A 23964-nucleotide genomic window follows, 5' to 3' on the forward strand; every position below is an offset into this window, starting at 1 on the left:
ATGTCTGAGAACGTTGGGAGATGAAGTGTAAAACGCCCACTAGGGGCAACAGTGAGCACTGTTAAGTAGCTTCAAGCATCTGCCTCTGATTCCAAAGGTTGCATGTTGGAATCCAGCAATAGAAAGTTGTTTTTGATATTATTGTTTTGAGCCTATCCATTCAGAGTTAATGCCTAAACTTAACCCTAATCGTAAAAATCCAGTTAATATCTAAACTTAACCCTAACTGTAAAAATCCAGAGTTAATGCCTAAACTTAACCCTAATCGTAAAAATCCAGTTAATATCTAAACTTAACCCTAACTGTAAAAATCCAGAGTTAATGCCTAAACTTAACCCTAACCGTAAAAATCCAGTTAATGCCTAAACTTAACCCTAACCGTAAAAATCCAGTTAATATCTAAACTTAACCCTAACTGTAAAAATCCAGAGTTAATGCCTAAATTGAACCCTAACTGTAAAAATCCAGTTAATATCTAAATGTAACCCTAACTGTAAAAATCCAGAGTTAATGCCTAAACTTAACCCTAACCGTAAAAATCCAGTTAATATCTAAACTTAACCCTAACTGTAAAAATCCAGTTAATATCTAAACTTAACCCTAACCGTAAAAATCCAGTTAATATCTAAACTTAACCCTAACTGTAAAAATCCAGTTAATATCTAAACTTAACCCAAACTGTAAAAATCCAGTTAATGCCTAAACTTCACCCTAACCGTAAAAATCCAGTTAATGCCTAAACTTAACCCTAACCGTAAAAATCCAGTTAATGCCTAAACTTAACCCTAACCGTAAAAATCCAGTTAATATCTAAACTTAACCCTAACTGTAAAAATCCAGTTAATATCTAAACTTACCCTTGAAATGTCACTTTTGGAAGAACTTCGAAATTTCTCGTTTGACAAACATGGTTGAACGTGTAGCCTAATTCTGACCTGAGACTGTGAGAGCTGGTAGCTTGTGAAAGAATGTGTGGGACCCCCACCGTCAGTACTCTGGGCCCTCATGCATTCATCACTGCATCCCAAAGTCTCTCACACCCTGCCCCCTCTCTGCTGTTTGTTTCTTTATCTGAACAAACAATTAACCAAAAACATGTTGTTTCTAAAGCATTAAAACACTACTTTACTTTAAATCTCCCTCTCATCCAACTGTTATGTGGCATGTGGCCCATGGACCGAATCGGAGTTTGAGCACAGTGCTTAAAACCCATGATTTATATTTCACTTGATTTATTCAAACATTTGGCCAAAGCATCAATCTCTTCAGAGAAATGCTTGAAACATTTGACAGTGGAAAATAAGCATACGCCTGCGCACTCACGCCAATTATTATATTTTTTTATTTTAAGTCTCCGTTGATAAATTGTGTTTAAAAGGCTGCTGAAATGCCGAGCTGAGTGTGTGCACTGGCAAAATCCAATAGTCTCAGTTGAATAGCAAATTGGTCCAAATTATTGAAAGGAAAAAAGCCTTGGGAAGAGGAGGGGTAGGAGTAGGAGACGGGAGGAGGGGGGCAGCAACAATCCTTTCCCCTTCCCATATGGTGAGAGCAGTGCCGAAAGCATCACATTCCGCGGAGCGTTGCCTGTCGTCCTATGGTGAAGTGCCATCGCTCTAATCAAAAACAAACGGAGCCGCAGCTTTCGCTTGCGCTCAACTCAGCTCCAGTACGGAACGTCCATCCTTGGCTGTGCGAGGTCTCCGTCTGGCCGATATTCGGTGGCGACGGGGCCTTGAACGATTGAACTGTGGCTAATTGAAGAAGCGGGAGAAGTAAATACTAGCACACCACTCAAGACGAAGTTACTATGGGGAAGTGCAGGGAGGCGGGAGTCTAACGTGGATAGGGGGCACAAATCAAATCAAAAGATTTACAATTCGGATTATTTATATTTTGAACACTTCATTTTCAGAGGGATTTTCATCAGATTTTCTGGCCATTATCACACGCAGGAATGAACGGAAAGGAAGCGAGGTTTTGCACGGGATGCTGGAGGCAAATGATGCTGTCAATCATTCTGGTTCTACACTTGATTCCCCTCTTTGTACATGGTAAGAAATCGTATACGTTTTTACTCACAAGAAAGCAAGGGTTGTCTCTTTGTTTCCCCTCGGATGTGTATGATAGGCTGACCACCGTGAAACCAGTGACTAAACACACTTGCACAGAGTCAGTCCAACAAAGGGGGCCAGTGAGTCTTCTATTGTAGGCTAGAGCCGACTGGTCATGCGCTCACTCTCAGAAAAGTGTCATTGAGCACTGCACCATAGGCTATCTTTTCCCAGGACGTTAACCGATATTTTATTTGGGTTATGAGATGACATTATGGGTGGGATATTGTCGGGCAATGGGTCAATTCCAAAGAGAGGCAATTGCATGGAAGTTGTATTGGTTTTTGGAGAGCCGGATGGCACAATTGCCTTTCAGCAATGACCCACTCTCTGTATCGGTGTTACGGGGTAATAGTGGCGAGCCGATGCACCAAGATTGCTCCCCCGAGGCTGCTGCTGTCACTATGGCAATGATGGAGCCAGGCGACACAAAGGCAGGATTACGGTCGGAGTCCCTGTTGCATTATTCATCAACCAATCCGAACAGACATTCTGATACAGCGCGCCTTGGCTTTTATAGAAAACATGAAAAGACACTGAAAACTCTCTATCCTCATTTGTCTCATGCTGAATCACTTCTTACATATTAATAATGTTGTTGGCTATGAATAGCCCAGGGATAGAATCAATGTGACATCATGGGGATATAGGCTACCTAATTTAGTCGATTCATTTTTATTTAAATTGCCTTACTCGGTCGCCATTACCATTAGATTTTATGTTTGGCCACTTCTGCTTGGACACCCATAACAATGATGTCCAGTGATTGTAGGAATGGGAGCGTGAATTGGTTCCCTACTTACAGGCAATGTAGTCTGCGGAAGGATGGGATTTTAGGCTATATTTATTTATCCATAAGTCAGTATAAAAAAACGTCTAGCCTCTGGAGACTGGTCCGGGTTGGTGCGCTATTGTCCAACCGGCAAAAAGAGGATCCGTTTATGCCCATCACCGCCCAGCAACAGGGCACTGAAGACGGTACCAATGCGCCAAGACATGCTCAAACAATGTCAAAATGCCCCTATTAAATGGGTGAATATTTAATATAACATTAGCCATGCCAAATATATACAATGATGGCTGCAGGAAAGTAGGGTGGCTGAGGGTGCAGCACCCTCTGATAAGAATACAATTTAAAACATTAGTTCCACAAAATGAGTGAACTAGGCTTTTAATACTCCTGTAGGGAGGGTGAGCCCTCCATCATCCCCTTCATTTTGTTGCTTCACCGGTTTGCTGTGGCAGTGGCACCACCTGCTCCTTCTACTGTGAACACTGAGGTGACCAAAGAATGGTGTCCCTAACAATGACACTTAATTACATGTCAGGGCTCCTCTTCTTGGTGGCATTTTCAGTCATCCATAGTGAAGTGAAGAGATGGTTAGGGGGTAATAGTGAGGGATGTAGAGGCATCTCCCCTCCCCCACTCAGAATGATGGCTGTGTGAGCGGGTTTGGACGGGTGATGGAGGGGGTAATAGTAGTCAAGGCTCAGCCACATTTCCAGGATTTATGTCCCTGGGGCCAGCACAGTGATGGACTCTGGGAATGATGGACCTCCCCGCCCGCCTGCCTGCCTCTCCCTCCTGCCTGCCTCTCCCTTCTTTCCTCTGCTCTCCTCTGGCCTGCTGACACACATCTGCCGCGGACAGATTATCTTTGAAGCGCAAGTGTGTTAATCTGCAAACCAAATCCCCCCAGCCTTTTTTATAGCAGTTTAGGAAAAAACGCACATTTTGATGATAACAGTCATTTTAAAATCAATTTAAAGTAAATTGGAGAAATAGTGCACGTCTGTCTGTCTGTCTGTCTGTCTGTCTGTCTGTCTGTCTGTCTGTCTGTCTGTCTGTCTGTCTGTCAGGCAGGCAGGCAGGCAGGCAGGCAGGCAGGCAGGCAGGCAGGCAGGCAGGCAGGCAGGCAGGCAGGCAGGCAGGCAGGCAGGCAGGCAGGCAGGCAGGCAGGCAGGCAGGCAGGCAGGCAGGCAGGCAGGCAGGCAGGCAGGCAGGCAGGCAGGCAGGCAGGCAGGCAGGCAGGCAGGCAGGCAGGCAGGCAGGCAGGCAGGCAGGCAGGCAGGCAGGCAGGCAGGCAGGCAGGCAGGCAGGCAGGCAGGCAGGCAGGCAGGCAGGCAGGCAGGCAGGCAGGCAGGCAGGCAGGCAGGCAGGCAGGCAGGCAGGCAGGCAGGCAGGCAGGCAGGCAGGCAGGCAGGCAGGCAGGCAGGCAGGCAGGCAGGCAGGCAGGCAGGCAGGCAGGCAGGCAGGCAGGCAGGCAGGCAGGCAGGCAGGCAGGCAGGCAGGCAGGCAGGCAGGCAGGCAGGCAGGCAGGCAGGCAGGCAGGCAGGCAGGCAGGCAGGCAGGCAGGCAGGCAGGCAGGCAGGCAGGCAGGCAGGCAGGCAGGCAGGCAGGCAGGCAGGCAGGCAGGCAGGCAGGCAGGCAGGCAGGCAGGCAGGCAGGCAGGCAGGCAGGCAGGCAGGCAGGCAGGCAGGCAGGCAGGCAGGCAGGCAGGCAGGCAGGCAGGCAGGCAGGCAGGCAGGCAGGCAGGCAGGCAGGCAGGCAGGCAGGCAGGCAGGCAGGCAGGCAGGCAGGCAGGCAGGCAGGCAGGCAGGCAGGCAGGCAGGCAGGCAGGCAGGCAGGCAGGCAGGCAGGCAGGCAGGCAGGCAGGCAGGCAGGCAGGCAGGCAGGCAGGCAGGCAGGCAGGCAGGCAGGCAGGCAGGCAGGCAGGCAGGCAGGCAGGCAGGCAGGCAGGCAGGCTGCCACTGTGGTATGTGCTCTGTGTAATGGCAGATGTGACCCAGGTTAGATATGCCACATGCTAAAACAGCCTACCTACATATCCTTCTTACATTTGTTTGCTCATTAGAAAACACCTGCCAATGGGTGTAGTCCCAACCTTCCTTTCTCTAGTCCCAGTAGTATACATTACTCATTTCACATTAGTCACACAATGAGCTTTGTTCACTGCTAGGTTGAACACATCACCAATGGAGAGCTGAAATCATTAGAACCTTGGGTGGATGACCTCAAACCCCAGCACCTCACATGCTGCTTGGTAGAACCTCTTCACTCCACCTCCTTCCATCTCAAACAATGGCTTGCTCAGCGCAAAGACGCCTCTGCATGTGTAACATGAAACCCGCTTTAGGCACATTCTCCTTCCCAAGCAGCTCCTCTCGGTGTTGCTATTGATGGATTGTGGGGTGACTTTGCATCTCATCAGAGGAGGAGAAGCACGGGGAGACGCAGAGAAGAAGACAAAATAGTATTATCCCGTTCTATCTGTCCTACCACCTGCACCCCCCTGATCCCCCTTGCACCTCCCTGCACCCCCCTGCTCCAAGGTTCTGCATCCAGTTGCCAGCAGGGGACCATTAACATAGGTGTCGGTTGGCTTGACCTGGCCAGCCGTTTAAACGTGTGTGTGAGCATTCCCATAGGTTGTGATAGTGTTAAGAATAAGTGTGTATCTTTGTGTCCTCGTACGTTCTAGTAGTCTGTGTGCGTGTCAGTGAGTTCATGTCAGTGCACGCGCCTCCTAATGTGTCAGCGCACATCTAGTCTCCTCCTCAAAGCGAACCGTGCTCTGCAATGCGAGCGGAGTGTATTACATCACCAAGACAGCGTCCATAGCTGAGACCTGTCCTATTAGCAGTCATTCCCCTACCTCCCCCTGTCAAAGAGGTGGTCCTCTGTAGCTCAGTTGGTAGAGCATGGTGCTTGCACCGCTAGGGTTGTGGGTTCAATTCCCTGGACCACCCATATGTAAAATGTATGTATGCACTTTGGATAAATGACATATATTAATAAAGAAATCCACCACATTCAGCTGAACCAAGAGAAAGAAGGGATAATAATCTTACTGATAGCTGGATTCATGTGGTCTGTGTGATGCCTTTGAAAGCTTGGAGTTTATTGAAATCAGTGGTTCCCAACCTTTTTCGGTTACTGTATCCCACCAACAGAATTTAGCTCTGCCCGGAGTACCCCTGTGGTACCCTCTCATGGGCATTCTATGGTATCATGAGTCTCAAGTACCCTCTATGGATAGGCCAAGTACCCCAGGGGTCCTAGTACCACTGGCTTGAACCAATCAGGTAGAAGCAGGAAGGTAAAGGAGTAGTGTATGGAGTATGGACACCGGAGGGGCATGTTTAGAGAGGACAGGCTCCCTGTTCTGCATTTTGATAACACACACGCACACACACGACCAGGCACACACACCTGCACACACACCCTTTGTTCTTAGGCACTTAATATTTATGTCTGAAAATGTGAGTATTAGCGTTTTGTCCTTGTAGTGTGTGCGTGCATGCGTGTGTTTGTGTGCAGATCTGTTAGGTTAGCAACGCTGCATCAACTCTCTCTCTCTCTGCACAGTGAGGGCAAGACTGTTGCCATGGCAACCCATCCCTCCTCCAGCCTGCCACCTGTTGGGCACAGAAATGAAAGGTTTTATGTGATGGAGGGACGAAGGGAGAGAGAGAGAGAAGGAGAGAGAGAGATGGAAAGAGTGGTAGGTGGAAATCAATGCAGGGGTATTCAATTAAGGCTGAATGCAGACCCATGCATATCCACTTTCATAGATATGAATGAGTGGTGTTGAGTAAAGAGAAAAAGGTTAATGCATTATTCATAATGGTTATATAGTGTGTGTGTGTGTTATACGCGTGTATGTGTGTGTCTATATACAGTATGAAGGTCCTCTCTTGAGGATTGTTTAGAGGGAGCTCACTGTAAAATGAATGGAAACGAGTGATCAGTCAGGTTCACTCTCTCACACACAACCTCATAATCCCAGAGACATATAAAAATATATATTTATTTGAATCTACAGCCAGCTGTGCTGTACTTTATCTCACTGCTCTGGCCACCCTTACCTCTGACCCTTCACCCCTATGTCCTTCTGTCTGGGTCAGCAGACACTGCCTGGGAGCTAAAATCTGTCACAACCAATCCCCGTCCTCTTTACTGTCTGTCATAGCCAATCACAATCCCCCGTTTCATTTGGAGGTAGGCAACGCATCCCAACTAACCAGGAAACAAAAGAGTCGGCAGCTAGCCAACACCAACCCTGTTGTCCCTGGCAATGCTAAATACCTCTCATTACTGCCCCCCCCCCCAAACACCTCAGAATACTCTTTAAGGGGTGAGGGGGTTCCTTATGTAACACTGTCTGACTGTCCCGTCTGAAAGGGGAGCACAAAGACCACTTTATCCACCCCCCCACTCTCCCAGGCCGCCACACACTGCTCTCCAACAGCCCTTGGCCGGGGGTCCACTGTGGCCCCCGTGAGCCTCATTCCATCTGGGCCTAGGGGGACAATCAGCAGTGGAGGCCAGGAATGGTGAGAAGACCAGGTCTAAACAGGGATCTGACCCTACCCTGGCAATCTCCATTCAGGCCATTGTGGCATCATGCCAGGCTGCCACCCTGCTGGACCTGTGGATCTAATGTCCGTTTTGTTGGACAGGCTCTGTGTCATAGTGGGCACAGTGTAGCTTGTTGGCTGGGATTGGATGGCGTTCAGGATGGATGGTTACTCATACTGAATAGGTAAGTCACCTTCCTCTATCTTACACAAGTCTCCCTTTGACATCAAATCCATGATTTACACACACGTTTTGCATCTGTAGGCCCACCTCAGGTTAGGCGTTAAATTACACTGCATTTTCACCTTTGTTCTTCTGCCTCAAATAACGTTTTTAATATTCTCTGATCTCCTAAAACGTTGCCTGATCATAAACACTCTCAACTGCAATATTAAGTATTTTTAGACTGGTGTTAATAGTCTCGCCTTGCAACTGGATAAATCAAGTCAGTGTCTTCACATTGTTTAAAGAGAATGAGACTGCTATTTGTCTCTGGTGTATACAAGTCTTTCATTGGAAACCTCAACTCGAGTAACTCCAAGAATGGTGTAAGTGCCTTCATGTGTTCCAGTTTGACTTCAGAAACAGCTGCACATATACAGGCAGGCCCACTCTCCCTGCATGTGAGCAGAAGTCTCTATGACTAAACTTCAGTTCTCCTTATTGAATCAAAAAGGATTTATTTGTGGCTTGGTCAGGTGATGAGGAGATAGCTGTGTACCAGTGGGAGATACGAGTCTGCTGTTCACAGTGGTTCTCAATCTATGGGTCTTGGCTAAGGCTGCAAAATTTAGTGAACTTTTAATAAATGCCCTGGTTTTCCCAATATCCCGGTTGGAGGATTCCCGGAATCCGGAAATCTCCAACTAGGATTTCTGGAAAACCAGGGAATTTATTAAAAGTTCACAGAATTTTACAACCCTACTCCTGGCCGGTGGTGCCCAGCGAAGTCAGCGGACTGTCAAAAGTCTCCTTGTTAATCCAATTAGGTTAACAACACTATGTGAGGATACATTTTTAATTGAAACTCACTTCAGAGAATCAGCAAAGCTCTCTGGCAGACAGACACACTGTTGCCTCCAATAGAGCGGCTCTTCAAGAGCACCACTGGTGTCCTCCTCAGAGAGAGAGAGACAGACAGACAGAGAGGGAAACGGAAGGGGTTGAGAGAGAGAGAGAGTGTGTCTCTACGTAGATGAGTGATTAATAACCTTTCCTGCTGTCAAATAACCAAATCGCCCCCTAGTGGCCTCATGGGTGGAATGTTATTCATATTTTTTGTAATTTCATAATTAATTAACATTATTTTTAAAAACCTGCTGAAATTCTATGTCAAACGGTGTTGTTATATTTCAGTCCTCTGTGATGTACAGTATATAAAGTGTTATATTGGTATGCACACTCAAATGTAATACATTACAACTCTATATCTGACATTGTCTTAAGCCCATAACCATCTGTGTGAGGTGTATACTTTTGTTTCAAAGTAGATTTGTTTAAGACTACCACTAACTAATGATTATTTTTTTTACCTTGAAGTAATTCCTTGAAGATTCACATTTTGGACAGCCTATGATTCTCCATGATGTGACATTGCTTATATGGGGATTATATGACCTTTTAGAAGAGAGAACCACATGTATGGAATGTTTTAATTAGTGAACTAGTTACTGCCAAATGTAGTACAACTCCAGTATTCCTGACTTAATAAACCCGACAAACCCGACATCCATGAAATCTAGACATTTATACTGCACACAAATGACAGCCGTGCATCACAAAAAATATTTCTATGGCTGTTAGCCCACTACACTGGCCACACTTTGAATGATACTGATATAGATGTTGATGGTGAAAACGACAGGGAACCCAGACTCGGCCAAGGTTACTGTTTGAAACAACGAGACAGACCTTGTCTTTGGAACGTTACTTTCCGTCTCCGTTTGTTTTCCAGACATACAACTGTTAAAGACGTAAAGTGACTTGAGTGATTGTTAGAGCTGAACAAACACAGAAGTGTGACTGAAGTGTCTCTTTACCGTCGGACGGAGCTGTTTGTTGAGTAGCCTGCCCCCCTGGCGACTACTCGCACAGAGTTAGCTAGCCTGTTCTGTTCCCTGTAAAGTCCATCACTTAATGAGGGAATGCCTGTGTGTGTGTGTGTGTGTGTGTGTGTGTGTGTGTGTGTGTGTGTGTGTCTGTGTGTGTACAGTATATTCCTTTTAAAGTATATTCCCTGAATATGTGTGTAAGCGTGGCGGTCCATAGTGGTTTTGGCAGAAGCGACGTTGCTCAGAATGTCAGATGACGTCGTTAACAGCAGTGTGAGCAGCAGAATGAGTGTCTCTGGTGGATGGATTAACCCAAAATTCACCCTCATTTCAAAAGCCTCTGTTTCTCTGACTGCAGCAGAAATAAGCCCAGGATTCCACCTGGCTGCTCCCCACTAACAGCCTTTATCTGCTTAGTAATGTAATACTCTATAGGCCGACTGTATATTTCCTACAAATAATTATAGAATAACAGCGCCTGGTTTTGTTGAAGCTTTGTGAGTTACTTGGTTGTCACGCACCACGTTTAATGAAGAAATGGTTATATTGTCTGAAATGAGATGTTGGTTTGTGTGGGTGTGAATGTTTTTCTTGGACACCATGCTGAAGCCTAGACACCACGTCACAAATGGCACAGCGCTTATTAAGTATGATGATGGCATTTCTGTGGAAGAAAACATCTCTTACTGACAAGTAAATCCGACACTCTTTCACTGAACTACATGTGTGTCTGGTTAAAGTAATGTGTCTCCCTGTGTTTCTCTCAGCTCTGCTCTCTGTGAGACTGCAGGGTGAAGATGCCATATGACCGTCTCCCCTCCAGATCACTCCACCTCCCACAGGGAGCCCCGGAGACCCTAAACCCCAAACCATAATCCCTAATCCCAGCTCCTTGCCATTCAAGTACATTAGTCAATTATTACACATAATCCATGGGGTTCGCCAAAGCTGCTTTAGGAGAGGAATAAGGAGCTACACTTGGCTGATGTAATTGACCAGTGGATAAGTATATGGCCAGTCCATCTTGGTCTAATTTGTTTTGCATTTTAGCCTCAGGGTAATGCTGGACTGCTGAGCCATCTTGGGAGACAGATACCGCCCAATGACTAGGGACTTGAGTCACGATATGTTCAGTCATTCAATTCAATTGTAATTCTTGGCTGAAGCCTCAATGCAAGAAAGTCACTGGTCATCTGATAGTTTGTTCGGTTGGTGTTTGTTTACTACAGGTGTAGGATGTTAATTTGACCACTCTTTTGTTGCTGAGAATTTCCCTCACAGCAGGAAATGCAAACGTGTAGTGTATCTGAGGTTTAAAAAGGCTTCTGTTGGTAATTTACATTGAAAACAACTCAGACTTGACTTGCCCTAACGAAAAATCTATCAACCCCTACAAAAAAATGTTCTAATGTTCCAATGCACATAATAATTCACATTTCCTGTTGCTGCAGGATTATTTTCATGCCGTAGCAAACTGGCTCAAATTAAGATCCTACGTCTGTATCTCTGCCGCTTAGAGTAGGTCTAGTTCTTGTGTCCGTGTTTTGTATTATGAATGACATTAAGTGGACAGATTGATAAAAGGATATTCACTCATGGCGGTGTGTGGTTACGAGACCTGACAACATTGTTTTCTTGTATGTTTTCAGGGAACACTCTGAGGGCCAATGTCCCTGAGTTGGACACCACAGCCAACGTGACATCCCTGCCCAGTAAGGTCGAGGAAGCGGCCAAAGTGAATGATGTTGTTATCGAGGTGACCGGGGTCAGCGCCTCAGTCAGCCCCGTCGTCACGGTGACCCAGAGGGCCGGCCGCATGCCCCGCTCCAAAGAGGAGCAGGGCAGCGGCATGCTGGGAGAAGGGGTGTTGCCAGCCGAGGAGGAGGTGGTGGCCCCGCCCAGGATCAGCCCTGACTCAGCAGAGACAGAGCTCCTTCTGCTTAGCAACCCCCGTGGCACGGAGGAGGAAGAGGATGAAGAGGAGCACACCGACCCACCGTGGCTGAACGCCAGAGACAACGTCTTCGACCTGGACCGGCACTTCCGAGAAGGAGTAGCCAATCTGGCCACCACCACTGCCCCTCCCCCTGCCGCCGCTAACCCCTCTCGCCCGGACGTCCTCACCGTGGACTTCTTCGACCCCGCCTCTCGCGGCCGCGGCCTGGACCTAGCCCCGCCCTCTCCCTCCTCTTTGGCCCACGAGCTCCAGGGCGGCGACCCCACTTCCTGGGAGATGCCAGACAGCTACGACCCCTTCACGCCGTACGAGGAGGGTGCATCGCCCACCCCTGATGAGTACTCCTACGGCACCACTACTGATACCTTGGATGGGGATGACGACTTGAGGCTAACTGCCGAGCCTCCATCGCGCTCCAGGCCCAGGGCTCCCCCAGGTTCCGGCTCCTTCACCCCAGACAAGAGGCTGCCCAGTGGGGGTGCTGCTGCTGCACCAGAGGGCCCTGCAGCAGCCCCTCCAGCGTTACCCGTGGATGGCTCAGACGGAGCCGGTGGCTGCCGCCAGGGCTACGTGAAGCAGAATGGAACCTGCCGCTCCCCCTGCGACACACTGCCCAGCTACTGCTTCAACGGAGGCCAGTGCTACCTACTGGATGAAATGGGGGTCTTTTGCAGGTGAGAGATGGAATGAGCGCGCACACACACACACACACACACACACACACACACACACTCTGGCACACATAGCCATCACACATACTGTACATCATAGGCAAGGCATCCAGATGGAAGAAATCTAGTTTACTAACATATCAGAGATAAACATTGAACCCAATAAAACCCATTATCTCTGTCTGCATTGCAATAACAGATATCTACACCCTGGACAATGTGTTTAGAAAGTATGAGCTAGCCTGATGAGTGAATGAGATGGAGGATGGAAAACAGTTCCCCGTCACACACACACACACACACACACACACACACACACACACACAGTGAGCGAGAGAGAGAGGGAGACAGAGAGAGAGAGAGGGTAGGGGAGAAAGAGGGAGACAGAGAGAGATAGAGAAAGAGAGAGAGAAGGAGATGGAGAGAGAGCGGGAGAGAGAGAAGGGGAGAAGGGGGGAGATGGAGAAAGAGAGAGGGAGACAGAGAGAGCTAGAGAAAGAGAGAGAGGGAATGTAAATGTAAATTAAAATTGGGCTAGAGAATAGAAAGCAACACGTGTTCCTGGATGCTTTACAGAGACGCTTAGGAGGAAACTTCAATTGTTTTGCCAGATCAATTTCAACCATCCGGTTCTGGTGTGGTAGTCACGCGACCCACACGTGCGCAATCAATCTAAAACAAAAATCCAGAAAATCACATTGTATGATTTTTAAGTAATTCATTTGCATTTTATTGCATGACATAAATATTTGATCACCTACCAACCAGTAAGAATTCCGGCTCTCACAGTCCTGTTAGTTTTTTTGGAGTTTAGAGCTTTTTGGTCTAAACTCCACTCGCCGTGTTTGGAGGAAGAAGAAGGATGAGTACAACCCCAAGAACACCATCCCAACCGTGAAGCATGGAGGTGGAAATTTAATTATTTGGGGATGCTTTTCTGCAAAGGGGACAGGATAACTGCACTGTATTGAGGGGAGGATGGATGGGGCCATGTATCGCGAGATCTTGGCCAACAACCTCCTTCCCTCAGTAAGAGATTGAAGATGGGTCGTGACTGGGTCTTCCAGCATGACAACGACCCGAAACACACAGCCAGGGCAACTAAGGAGTGGCTCCGTAAGAAGCATCTCAAGGTCCTGGAGTGGCCTAGCCCATCTCCAGACCTGAACCCAATAGAAAATCTTTGGAAGGAGCTGAAAGTCCGTATTGCCCAGCGACAGCCCCGAAACCTGAAGGACCTGGAGAAGGTCTGTATGGAGGAGTGGGCCAAAATCCCTGCTGCAGTGTGTGCAAACCTGGTCAAGAACTACAGGAAATGTATGATCTCTGTAATTGCAAACAAAGGTTTCTGTACCAAATATTAAGTTCTGCTTTTCTGATGTATCAAATACTTATATCACGCAATAAAATGCTAATTAATTACTTAAAAATCATGTGATTTTCTGGATTTTTGTTTTAGATTCCGTCTCTCACAGTTGAAGTGTACCTATGATGAAAATTACAGACCTCTACATGCTTTGTAAGTAGGAAAACTTGCAAAATCGGCAGTTTATCAAATACTTGTTCTCCTCATGTATGTTCACAGTATAGGGGATGCATTAGATACAGTATATCTCTGATCTTGTCATTGTCAGATTATTTTAAATTTACTGTGATTTTGTGTGTTTTACAAGGTTCCTGGTGCATTGATACCTGGCCAACAGATCTTTATAGAGGACACCATGAGGAGAAAGTGTAAGCCAGGTTACATGAGAAGGAAAAATCCCTTCCCCAAACTCATCCAACCCATTGTTATAAAACCCCTCGGATCATTATGCAGAGCTATGCCAAGATATTTATTTCCCTTTATCCTGTAACTAACCGAACGAACCAATCAGCAGGGAGAGATCAGAAATCAGCAAACATCTGTGTGGATTAGCATGCAAATGTATGCGTGGTAGCAAGTCCCTGGATGGCCATCGCCTCCTGACTGGCTCTGATGGAGATGATGATGGCAATGAGAGCTGGCGCAGATGAATCGAATAGACAGGGTCCCCATGCCAAAGTGATTATGTTCACACAACAGGAGAGCTCACACAAATGTATGTGTGCACATATGCTCAAATTGAGACACACACACACACGCATTTACACATACACACGAACGCACACACTGTCACGGCTGTTGAAGGAAGAGGACCAAGGTGCAGCGTGGTGAGCGTACATATTCCTTTATTTAAGAATGACGCCGACAAAAAACAACAAACCATACAAAAAACGAACCGTGAAGCTAAAGGCCATGAACAAAGAGAGACAATGATAGACAGCTGTCCTCGAGTGAGAACCATACCCGGCCATAGAAATACAAAAATCATAGATAACAAAACATAGAATGCCTTCCCCAAATCACACCCTGACCAAACCAAATAGAGACATAAAAATCCCCCCCCCCCCCCCCCCCTCAAAGGTGTGGACTCCGGCAGCAAATCCTGAACCTATAGGGGCGGGTCTGGGTGGGCATCTATCTGCGGTGGCGGCCCCGCTCCACCTCTGGCTCACCCCGCTGCGGGCCCAGACTGGGCACCCTCGTTGCTGCGGGCCCCGGACTGGAAGCCGTTGCCGCGGGCCCCGGACTGGAGGGCGTCGCCGGAGGCTCCGGACTGGAGGCCCTCGTTGGAGGCTTCGTGCCATGTCTCACCACTGGAGGCTTCTTGTCATAGATCATCACTGGAGGCTTCTTGCCATGGATCATCACTGGAGGCTTTGTGCCATGGATCATCACTCGAAGCTTCTTGCCATGGATCATCACTGGAGGCTTCGTGCCATGGATCATCACTGGAGGCTTCGTGCCATGTCTCACCATTGGAGGCTTCTTGTCATAGATCATCACTGGAGGCTTCTTGCCATGGATCATCACTGTAGGCTTCGTGCCATGGATCATCACTCGAAGCTTCTTGCCATGGATCATCACTGGAGTCTTCGTGCCATGGTTCATCAGTGGAGGCTTCTTGCCATGGATCATCACTGGAGGCTTCTTGCCATGGATCATCACTGGAGACTTCGTGCCATGGATCATCACTGGAGGCTTCGTGCCATGGATCATCACTGGAGGCTTCGTGCCATGGATCATCACTGGAGGCTTCGTGCCATGGATCATCACTGGAGGCTTCGTGCTGGAGGCTTCTTGCCATGGATCATCACTGGAGGCCTGGCTCTGGGAGTAGGCACAGGACTCACCAGGCTGGGGAGACATACAGGAGGCCTTGGCCAAGGCCCCGGATACACTGGGCCGTGGAGGCGCACTGGAGGTCTCGAGCTAAGAGCCTGCACATTCCGTTCTGGCTCGATGGTGACTTTGGCCCGGCACGTGCGGGGCGCAGACACAGGACGCACTGGGCTGTGCAGACGCACTGGAGACACAGTGCGCAGAGCCGGCGCAGGATATCCTGGGCCGTAGAGACGTACTGGAGGTCTGGAGAGCAGGGCTGGCACCATCCGTCCTGGCTGGATGCTCACCCTAACCCTGGCAGATGCGGGGAGCTGGGATGTAGCGCACCAGGCTAAGAACACGTACTGGAGACACCGTGCGCTCCACCGCATAACACGGTGCCTGACCAGTACGACGCCCGCCACGGTAAGCACGGGGAGTTGGCTCAGGTCTCCAACCTGACTCTGCCACACTCCCCGTGTGCCCCCCCAAAATCATTTTGGGGATGTCTCTCGGGCTTCCTTAGCTGCTTCCAGTTCCTCCCGTGGACGGCGATACTCCCCAGCCTGCCTCCAGGGTCCTTTCCCATCCAGGATATCTTCCCATGTCCAGGAGTCCCGAACACGCTGCTCCTCCTTACCACGCTGCTTGGTCCCTTGGTGGGAGAAAGTTCTGTCACGGCTGTTGAAGGAAGAGGACCAAGGTGCAGCGTGGTGGGCGTACGTATTCCTTTATTTAAGAATGACGCTGACAAAAAACAACAAACCATACAAAAACTAGCCTTGAAGCTAAAGGCTACGTGCCATGAACAAAGACAACTTCCCACAAAGAAAGGAGGGAAAACAGGTTACCTAAGTATCGTTCCCAATCAGAGACAACGATAGACAGCTGTCCCTGATTGAGAACCATACCCGGTCAAAACATAGAAATAAACAAAACATAGAATGCCCACCCCAAATCACACCCTGACCAAACCAAATAGAGACATAAAAAGGCTCTCTAAGGTCAGGGCGTGACACACACATACACACAAAAACACACACACGCTTTGCTTTTACCATGAGCCCAATAGAACCTTTCCCAACTCAAGGCCCTAATCATGACATAATGACCCGGTCTTCTCCTCCCCCTGCAGACACACAGTTTCTCACCAGTGTGCAGCTATACAGTTAAACTGTTCAGTGATCTTGACACTGACCTCTTGACTCTGCCAGTTTCCTGTTGCAGGCCAGCAATAGGTAATCTTCCAGCCGGCCTAATGGCCAGTGATGAGGTGTGTGATTGAGATGGCAGATGCCTGATCCTTGCAGAGATTGGTCTTATCCTTTTACTGGTTTATAATCATTGGAGCAACAGTCCATAGAGTAGGCAAGCCAAGAGCAATATCGCAAATCACTCCCATCAAACTTAACTAGGATACTACAGCAATGTGGCTGCAGGTAGCTAGTTTAGTGGTTAAGAGCGTTGGGTCAATAAATGAAAGATCGCTGGTTCGAAATCCCTGAGCCGATTAGTTGAAAAGTCTGATAAGATGCCCTTGAACAAGGCACTTAACCCTAATTGCTCCTGTAAGTCACTTTGCGTAAGAGAATCTGATAAATGACTCAAATGTAAATGCTTATCACTATAAGACAAGGTCTTTGGTGGGCTTAAAGAGATCATAGTAAACCATAAACAAACAGTAAACAATGCACTAAGTACATTGATTTTGATGTCTGTGAGAAGTCCATGTTAGATGACACTGTCAGTGTCAGTGAAGATCTGTGTTACACTGAGGGACAGTCCAAGTTATGTCTGAGGTTGGGCTAAGAGGCAATATGGGTCAGTGGAGCTCTGGCACAAGTGTCTGTGTGTGTCTGTGTGTAATGGTGAACTGAGGCTGATTCATACACCAGCCCAATTGAATCACAGTGGGATGAATGCAAAGGGCTCTGCCCTCTGTTATAACACACACACAAGTAGTTGGTTGTGTCTGCCCTCTGTTATAACACACTCCTACAAGTAGTTGGTTGTGTCTGCCCTCTGTTATAACACACTCCAACAAGTAGTTGGTTGTGTCTGCCCTCCACATCTCTTTCTGGGGTTTACCGACAAAAGCCATGTCCTGTTGTGTATGTGTGTACTGTAAGCCATGTCCTGTTGTGTATGTGTGTACTGTAAGCCATGTCCTGTTGTGTATGTGTGTACTGTAAGCCATGTCCTGTTGTGTATGTGTGTACTGTAAGCCATGTCCTGTTGTGTATGTGTGTACTGTAAGCCATGTCCTGCTGCGTATGTGTGTACTGTAAGCCATGTCCTGTTGTGTATGTGTGTACTGTAAGCCATGTCCTGTTGTGTATGTGTGTACTGTAAGCCATGTCCTGTTGTGTATGTGTGTACTGTAAGCGTTTGCATACTACGTGTGTGCGCATGTGTGCGTTGGTTTGGATATGGTTAGTAAGACTAGTTACAGTCTGTAACAGTCATGGAGAGGCTAATTTGAATGTTTGATCTACCTAACATAATCAATAGTTTACCTTTCTCTACTATCCCAACTAACATTTGTAATAATTTCCCCCATAGCTGGAGGACAACACTGTAAAATGGAGTGTAGGAGGGAAAGAGAGCGAGATGGATGAGATAGACATGGCAAAGAAAATTAGAAAAAAAGAGAGTAGGAGGGACTGAGAGAGAAAATGAGTCAGAGTTCGTCCTGCCTGCCAGTATGGAAACAGATCAGGACGAGCCAGGTTGAATTAATTGTGAGCGTGTGTGTGTGTGTGTGTGTGTGTATACAGTCATAGCTGCGTTTGTGTGTTAGTGTGTGTGTGTGTATATGTGCATGTGTGTGTGTATGTCTGTGTCTATGTGTATACAGTCATAGCTGTGTTTATGTGTGTGTGTATATGTGCATGTGTGTGTGTGTGTGTGTGTCCTGCAGCTTGATATAATTAAGAAGAGGTATTACCACCAGGAGTCCCATGTAGTCATGGCGATTTAGAATTTTGGGTTGCATTATGACAAGCATACACACAAATAAACATGCATGCGCATACACAGGCACACACACACACACACTCTCGGATTATGGCTATATTAAGACCCCATCCACCAATAAGCAGAAGAGCACAGGGTCATTCAAGAGGTCAGACACAGGAGATGAAGATCTAGTGAGAGGGCTCAGATCAGGGAACACACACACAGACCCACAAACACAGTAAGGTAGTCCAATGTATCCGATGAGCCATTCTGTGGCAATAGAGTCTGGTTTGTTGATTTGGGGTGCACACACACACACACACACACACACACACACACACACACACAAACAACACACACACACACACACACACACACACACACACACACACACACACACACACACACACACACACACACACACACACACACACACACACACAGCAGTTAAATGGAACATGGGGCAGGTATACTACATGTATTTCTAATTAGGGTTCATGGTTCATCAACACTTTACTTGACATCTAGCGTCACAACCTGTTATGGCACGGTCATAACCTGTCATAATATGGTCATAACACTGTCATGGGCCATATATTTACACCTGCTATGTGGACACCCCTTCAAATTAGTGGATTCGGCTATTTCAGCCACACCCGTTGCTGACAGGTGTATACAATTCAGCACACAGCCATGCAATCTCTGTAGACAAACATTGACAGTAGAATGGCCTTATTGAAGAGCTCAGTGACTTCAACGTGGCATTGTCATAAGATGCCACCTTTCCAACAAGTCAGTTCGTCAAATTTCTGTCCTGCTAGAGTTGGCCCAGTCAATTGTAAGTGTAGTTATTGTGAAGTGGAAACGTCTAGGAGCAACAACGGCTCATACACAAAGTGGTAGGCCACACAAGCACACAGAACGGGACCGCCGAGTGTTGAAGCGCGAAGCTCGTAAAAATGGTCTCTCCTTGGTAGTAACACCCACTACCGAGTTCGAAACTGCTTCTGGAAGCAACATCAGCACAATGATTGTTCGTTGGGAGCTTCATGAAATGGGTTTCCATGGCCGAGCAGCCGCACACGAGCCTAAGATCACAATGCCAAGTGTCGGCTAGAGTGGTATAAAGCTCACCGCCATTGGACTCTGGAGTGATAAATCACACTTCACCATCTGTCAGTCTGACGGAAGAATCTGGGTTTGGGGGATGCCACGAGAACGCTACCTGCCCCAATGCATAGTGCCAACTGTAGAGTTTGGTGGAGGAAGAATAATGGTCTGGGGCTGTTTTTCATGGTTTGGGCTAGGACCCTTAGTTCCAATGAAGGGAAATCTTAAAGCTACAGCATACAGTGACATTCTAGACTTTTCTGGGCTTTCAACTTTGTGACAACAGTTTGGGGAAGGCCCTTTCCTGTTTCAGCATGACAATGCTCCCGTGCACAAAGCAAGGTCCATACAGAAATGGTTAGTTTAGGCCTCCCGAGTAGCGCAACTGTCTAAGGCACTGCACCGGAGTGCTTGAGGCGTTACTACAGACTCTGGTTTGATCCTAGGCTGTGTCACAACCGACCGTGACTGGGAGTCCCATAGGGCGGCGCGCAATTGGCCCAGCGTTGTCCGGGTTTGGGGAGGGTTTGGCCGGGGGGGGCTTTATATGGCACATCGCTCTCTAGTGACTCCTTGTGTCGGGCCGGGCACCTGCAGGCCGACTTCGGTCAGTTGAACAGTGTTTGAACAGTGTTTCCTCCGACGCATTGGTGCAGCTGGCTTACAGGTTAAACGGCAGGTGTTAAGAAGCATGGTTTGTCCGGTCATGTTTCAGAGGACCCATGGCTCGACCTTCGCCTCTTCCGAGCCCGTTGGGGAGTTGCAGCGATGAAACAAGATTGTAATTCGATCGCAATTGGATAGCACAAAATTTGGAAGAAAAAGGGGGTAAAAAAATGTATTTAAAAAAATAAAATGTTGGTTTGTCAAGATCGGTGTGGGACACCGACTGCAAGCCAGGCCTAATCGCCCAACATCAGTGCCCGACCTCACTAATGCTCTTGAATGGAAGCAAGTCCCTGCAGCAATGTTCCAACATCTAGTGGAAAGCCTTCCCAGAAGAGTGGAGGCTGTTGTAGGAGCAAAGGGGGATCAACTCCATATTGATGCCCATGATTTAGGAATGAGATGTTCGACGAGCAGGTGTCCACATACTTTTGGTCATGTAGTGTATATTATGAGTGTCAAAACCCACATTTATTCAAATGTGTTATTCCCTGCCAAGAAGTTTCCTTTCGTTTGGAAGTTGGTTTCTTAAATCCGTTGTTCTAGTATTGATTTCTTTACAGTCATGTTTTTTTCATCGTATTTTAAATAGCTTGTAGAAAATACACTTTATGACACTGTCATGAAGCATTATGACTGTCCTGTGTCACTTTACTTGGACTAAGAATTATAACCATCAGAATCATGTTGCCAGATAGACCTATCACGTACATGCCCTTATGTCAGTCATCAGTCAAAAAGAGGGTGTCCTGTCCTGCTCCTGAAATCTGCATTCATCCCAGTCATCAGCAACAGAGCATTGGTGTAGGTGCACGTCTTGACATCAATGTGTGCGCAATTACAATTTCTGAAAATGTTATATAACATAAAAATACCGTTGACAAGTTGGCTATGGTGTAATGGAGTTTTGACACTCTTATGTAGGTGTCATAACCAGCCACAAATTAATGCTATATATGTCACAACTGGTCTGAATATGTGTAATGACAGTGTTGTGTCCATAAGTTATGTCAGCTGTTATGACATGGTTATGACGCTAGGGGTCAGGTAAAGCGTTACCCAGCAGGGTAATGGGTTTTGTATTGCCAGAGGAGGCATATGGGTGATAGTTTGACCGATTTGTTTCCTCTATCGATAACATTTTCCCGATCATGGTGCCACCCACCTAATGACTTCCCACACCTTCATTTGTCTCTTAAATGAGTTTCAATTGATTATTTTAGTATCTATTTGGGGGCTGACTAGGCTGGGACTCTAGTTGTAAAACTAGGGGAAACACTGCTCAATGTTGTGACAGTCCCGCTGGGCTCTGACTAACGTTGCTGATCTTACCCTCCATTACCCTTTCATTATCCCTCGTTCTCCTTCCCTTTGTACAGTACCCCCCCACCCCATCCCCCGTTTACCCTCATCCCCCTTCGACCTCACCCCACAACACTGTGGGGGGCCTCCCAGTATGTCCCGTCTGTGCCCCCCTCTACCTTCCAACCCACTCAGTGCCCCCCTCCTCTTGGCCAGGTTAGGGTATCTATCCTGGGGGAGTTGGCAGTCGAACAGCCTTTACAAGCCTAATCAAGTAAATATTGAGGGGATTTGTGATGTGGCCCAGGCTCGGGTAATTCCATTGTGTCGCTGGGTTAGAGGGCTGTATTTGGTGGCGATTGGAGGTTGTGGTAAACCTTGATTGAGTTAATGATGGGGTAGGGAGGGAAGGCTCTGTCTGTGGTTACACTGGGTAACTGGTTAGGGTAAAGCTGTGGGAGTCGTGAGTGTTTAAACGAGGAGCTCAGAGAGAGAGAGAGAGAGAACCAAGGATAAAAGAACCAAGCCTTTTAAGGTAAAACAAACAAACAGCCATTTTGGATTGTAGGATTACAGGTTTCAGGGTGGAACACAATGTGGTCGATTTAAGGCTAATGAATGTTTCTACTGGGGTTATTTCAGTTGGATTGTTTCGGTTTGATTTTAACACTTGAGAAAACTTGCAACCAAAATCTTCAAGTCAAATTGTAGGGTTTTTAGGACTGCTGTTTTAGGACACCATTTATACAATGTCAAAACCAGTCAGTCAGCTAAATGGAAACAAGATTACACTCTCCTGGAGGCAGCTGGCAAAGAGCAGGAGAGCGGAAGGGGAGAGAGAGACATAAGGATAGTGGGAGGAAGAGAAGAAGAGGTGGTAAATCAGTGATAAATTAGAGCGATGGAGAAACTCAAGGGGCAGAGTGATAGAGGAGGGAATAAGAGGACATTGAGAATGAAAAATAAAGAGATTACTAAGCGAGAGAGAGTCTCATGAGAGCTCTGTGTGTGTGTGTGTGTGTGTGTGTGTGTGTGTGTGTGTGTGTGTGTGTGTGTGATGGAATGACATGTCGGTACTGCATCTGTTTCTTGTGCGGCTCAGCTGGATCGCCATGGCAACCAGCCATCCTCCTTACCCTCTCCTTAAATGTGCTCTCTTTCTCTCTCTCTTCGCTATATAAACTACCTCTTTGTACCAACATACAGTACCTTAGAGGGAGAGAGCGTATTCAAGTCCCCTTGAAAATGGCGAATGGCGTATCAGTAGTCCAGTCACACCTTCTCCTGCTAGAGAATGCCCCCTGGCACGGAGCCAACGCCCCTCGGTTGGCACTTTCGGCACGGGCACAAAGGGGGCAGGATGCAGGAAGCGGCACTGAAAGGAACCGAGCCCCCCATCACCCACTTACTGGGCTGAATTGAAACTGTGAATCTGAAAGGCCATACTCACACCTCCATTCATTCTACACATTTACATTCATCTGTGTGAGTCTGTAGGTCTCTTGGCCTGTGTTTGGGGAACATTGGAAGGGAGAGGTGCATTTATGTTGCTCTTCACATTCAAATTCTTCCAAGTGAATTTGTGTCCTTCCGTAAGTGGTGATTTCCCTCTAAAATCCACATGCAGACATTTGAGGAGTGAGTGTGAACCTTTGCATTCTCGTACCTATTTTAGCCTGTATGGGCTCTTCTCAGTGAGTGAGTTTCATTCACATTCACATGCTTTCCCGAGTTCCAACTACTTCACACATTCAGTCTCTTTAAACAGCCTGTTTTATTCTCCGTGATCACACTTCTACTACTAGAAAAAACGTTTTCAAAAGAGTTCTTTGGTTGTTCCCATAGCAGAACCCTTTTAGGTTCCATGTAAAAATCTGTGTAAAGGGTTCTACATAGAACCCAAAAGGGTTCAACCTGGAACCAAAAAGAGTTCTTCAAAGGGTTCTCCTATGGGAACAACCAAAGAATCTTTTTAGGTTCTAGATATTAGCAGAAATATACATAGTATCTGGTTACTATGAGACCAGTCATTACCATTTCCTCTTGTTAACTAGTGTGATCGACCCAGTTTATAGAGTCTTATTTCTTATTCTACATGCAGTACCATTCATTCTCGTAGTGGTTTCAAGCATTTGATTAGTAAGGTTCCAGTCTTGTTCCAGTCAGCAGACGAAGCCATCTGCCTCTGTCATTTTTGTCCTAGAGCAAAAAGAGTCTAGGGCTCAGATGGCAAGTGTGTGTGTGTGTTATTTGTGTGTGTGTGTGTGTGTGTGTGTGTGTGTGTGTGTGTGTGTGTGTGTGTGTGTGTGTGTGTGTGTGTGGAAAACAGCCTCTGGTTTTCAGTTTTTTTCTATTTTCTGTTCAGACAGAATGATCACATTATCCCTTCAAATAGAGCTATGTTGAAAGCCTGCTGGTGACACTTCAGTCTGTTTTAGACCAGGAGTTGAAATTTCACTTCCGTAAATGATATACACTGGGGCAGTGTATGTGGGATGTTGAATAGCATTTTTTTTGCCCCCACACTCAGGGCTGGATTCAATCCGTATCGCAGAAGTATCGTGGAAGATCCGCGTTATAGCTCCA

General features: G+C 47.2%; 1 protein-coding gene across 10 annotated transcripts in view; it reads left to right on the forward strand.

The window, feature by feature from the left end:
* Positions 1-1403: 1403 nt before the first annotated feature.
* LOC110487045 (chondroitin sulfate proteoglycan 5) overlaps positions 1404-23964 on the forward strand; it is a 32636-nt gene continuing 10075 nt past the window's right edge. For 5 of the 10 annotated variants that reach the window (XM_036945744.1, XM_036945746.1, XM_036945745.1 and 2 more), the window contains exons 1-2: positions 1520-2054; positions 11177-12158. In XM_036945744.1, the coding sequence (XP_036801639.1) occupies positions 1958-2054; positions 11177-12158 (1079 nt within the window). In that variant the 5' untranslated portion in view covers positions 1520-1957. Of the gene's footprint in view, positions 2055-11176; positions 12159-23964 lie in introns of all 10 variants that reach the window. The other 5 variants (XM_036945743.1, XM_036945752.1, XM_036945742.1 and 2 more) reach the window with 4 other exon arrangements.

The sequence above is a fragment of the Oncorhynchus mykiss genome, chromosome 2, assembly GCF_013265735.2.
Source record: "Oncorhynchus mykiss isolate Arlee chromosome 2, USDA_OmykA_1.1, whole genome shotgun sequence".
Taxonomy (NCBI): Eukaryota; Metazoa; Chordata; class Actinopteri; order Salmoniformes; family Salmonidae; genus Oncorhynchus; species Oncorhynchus mykiss.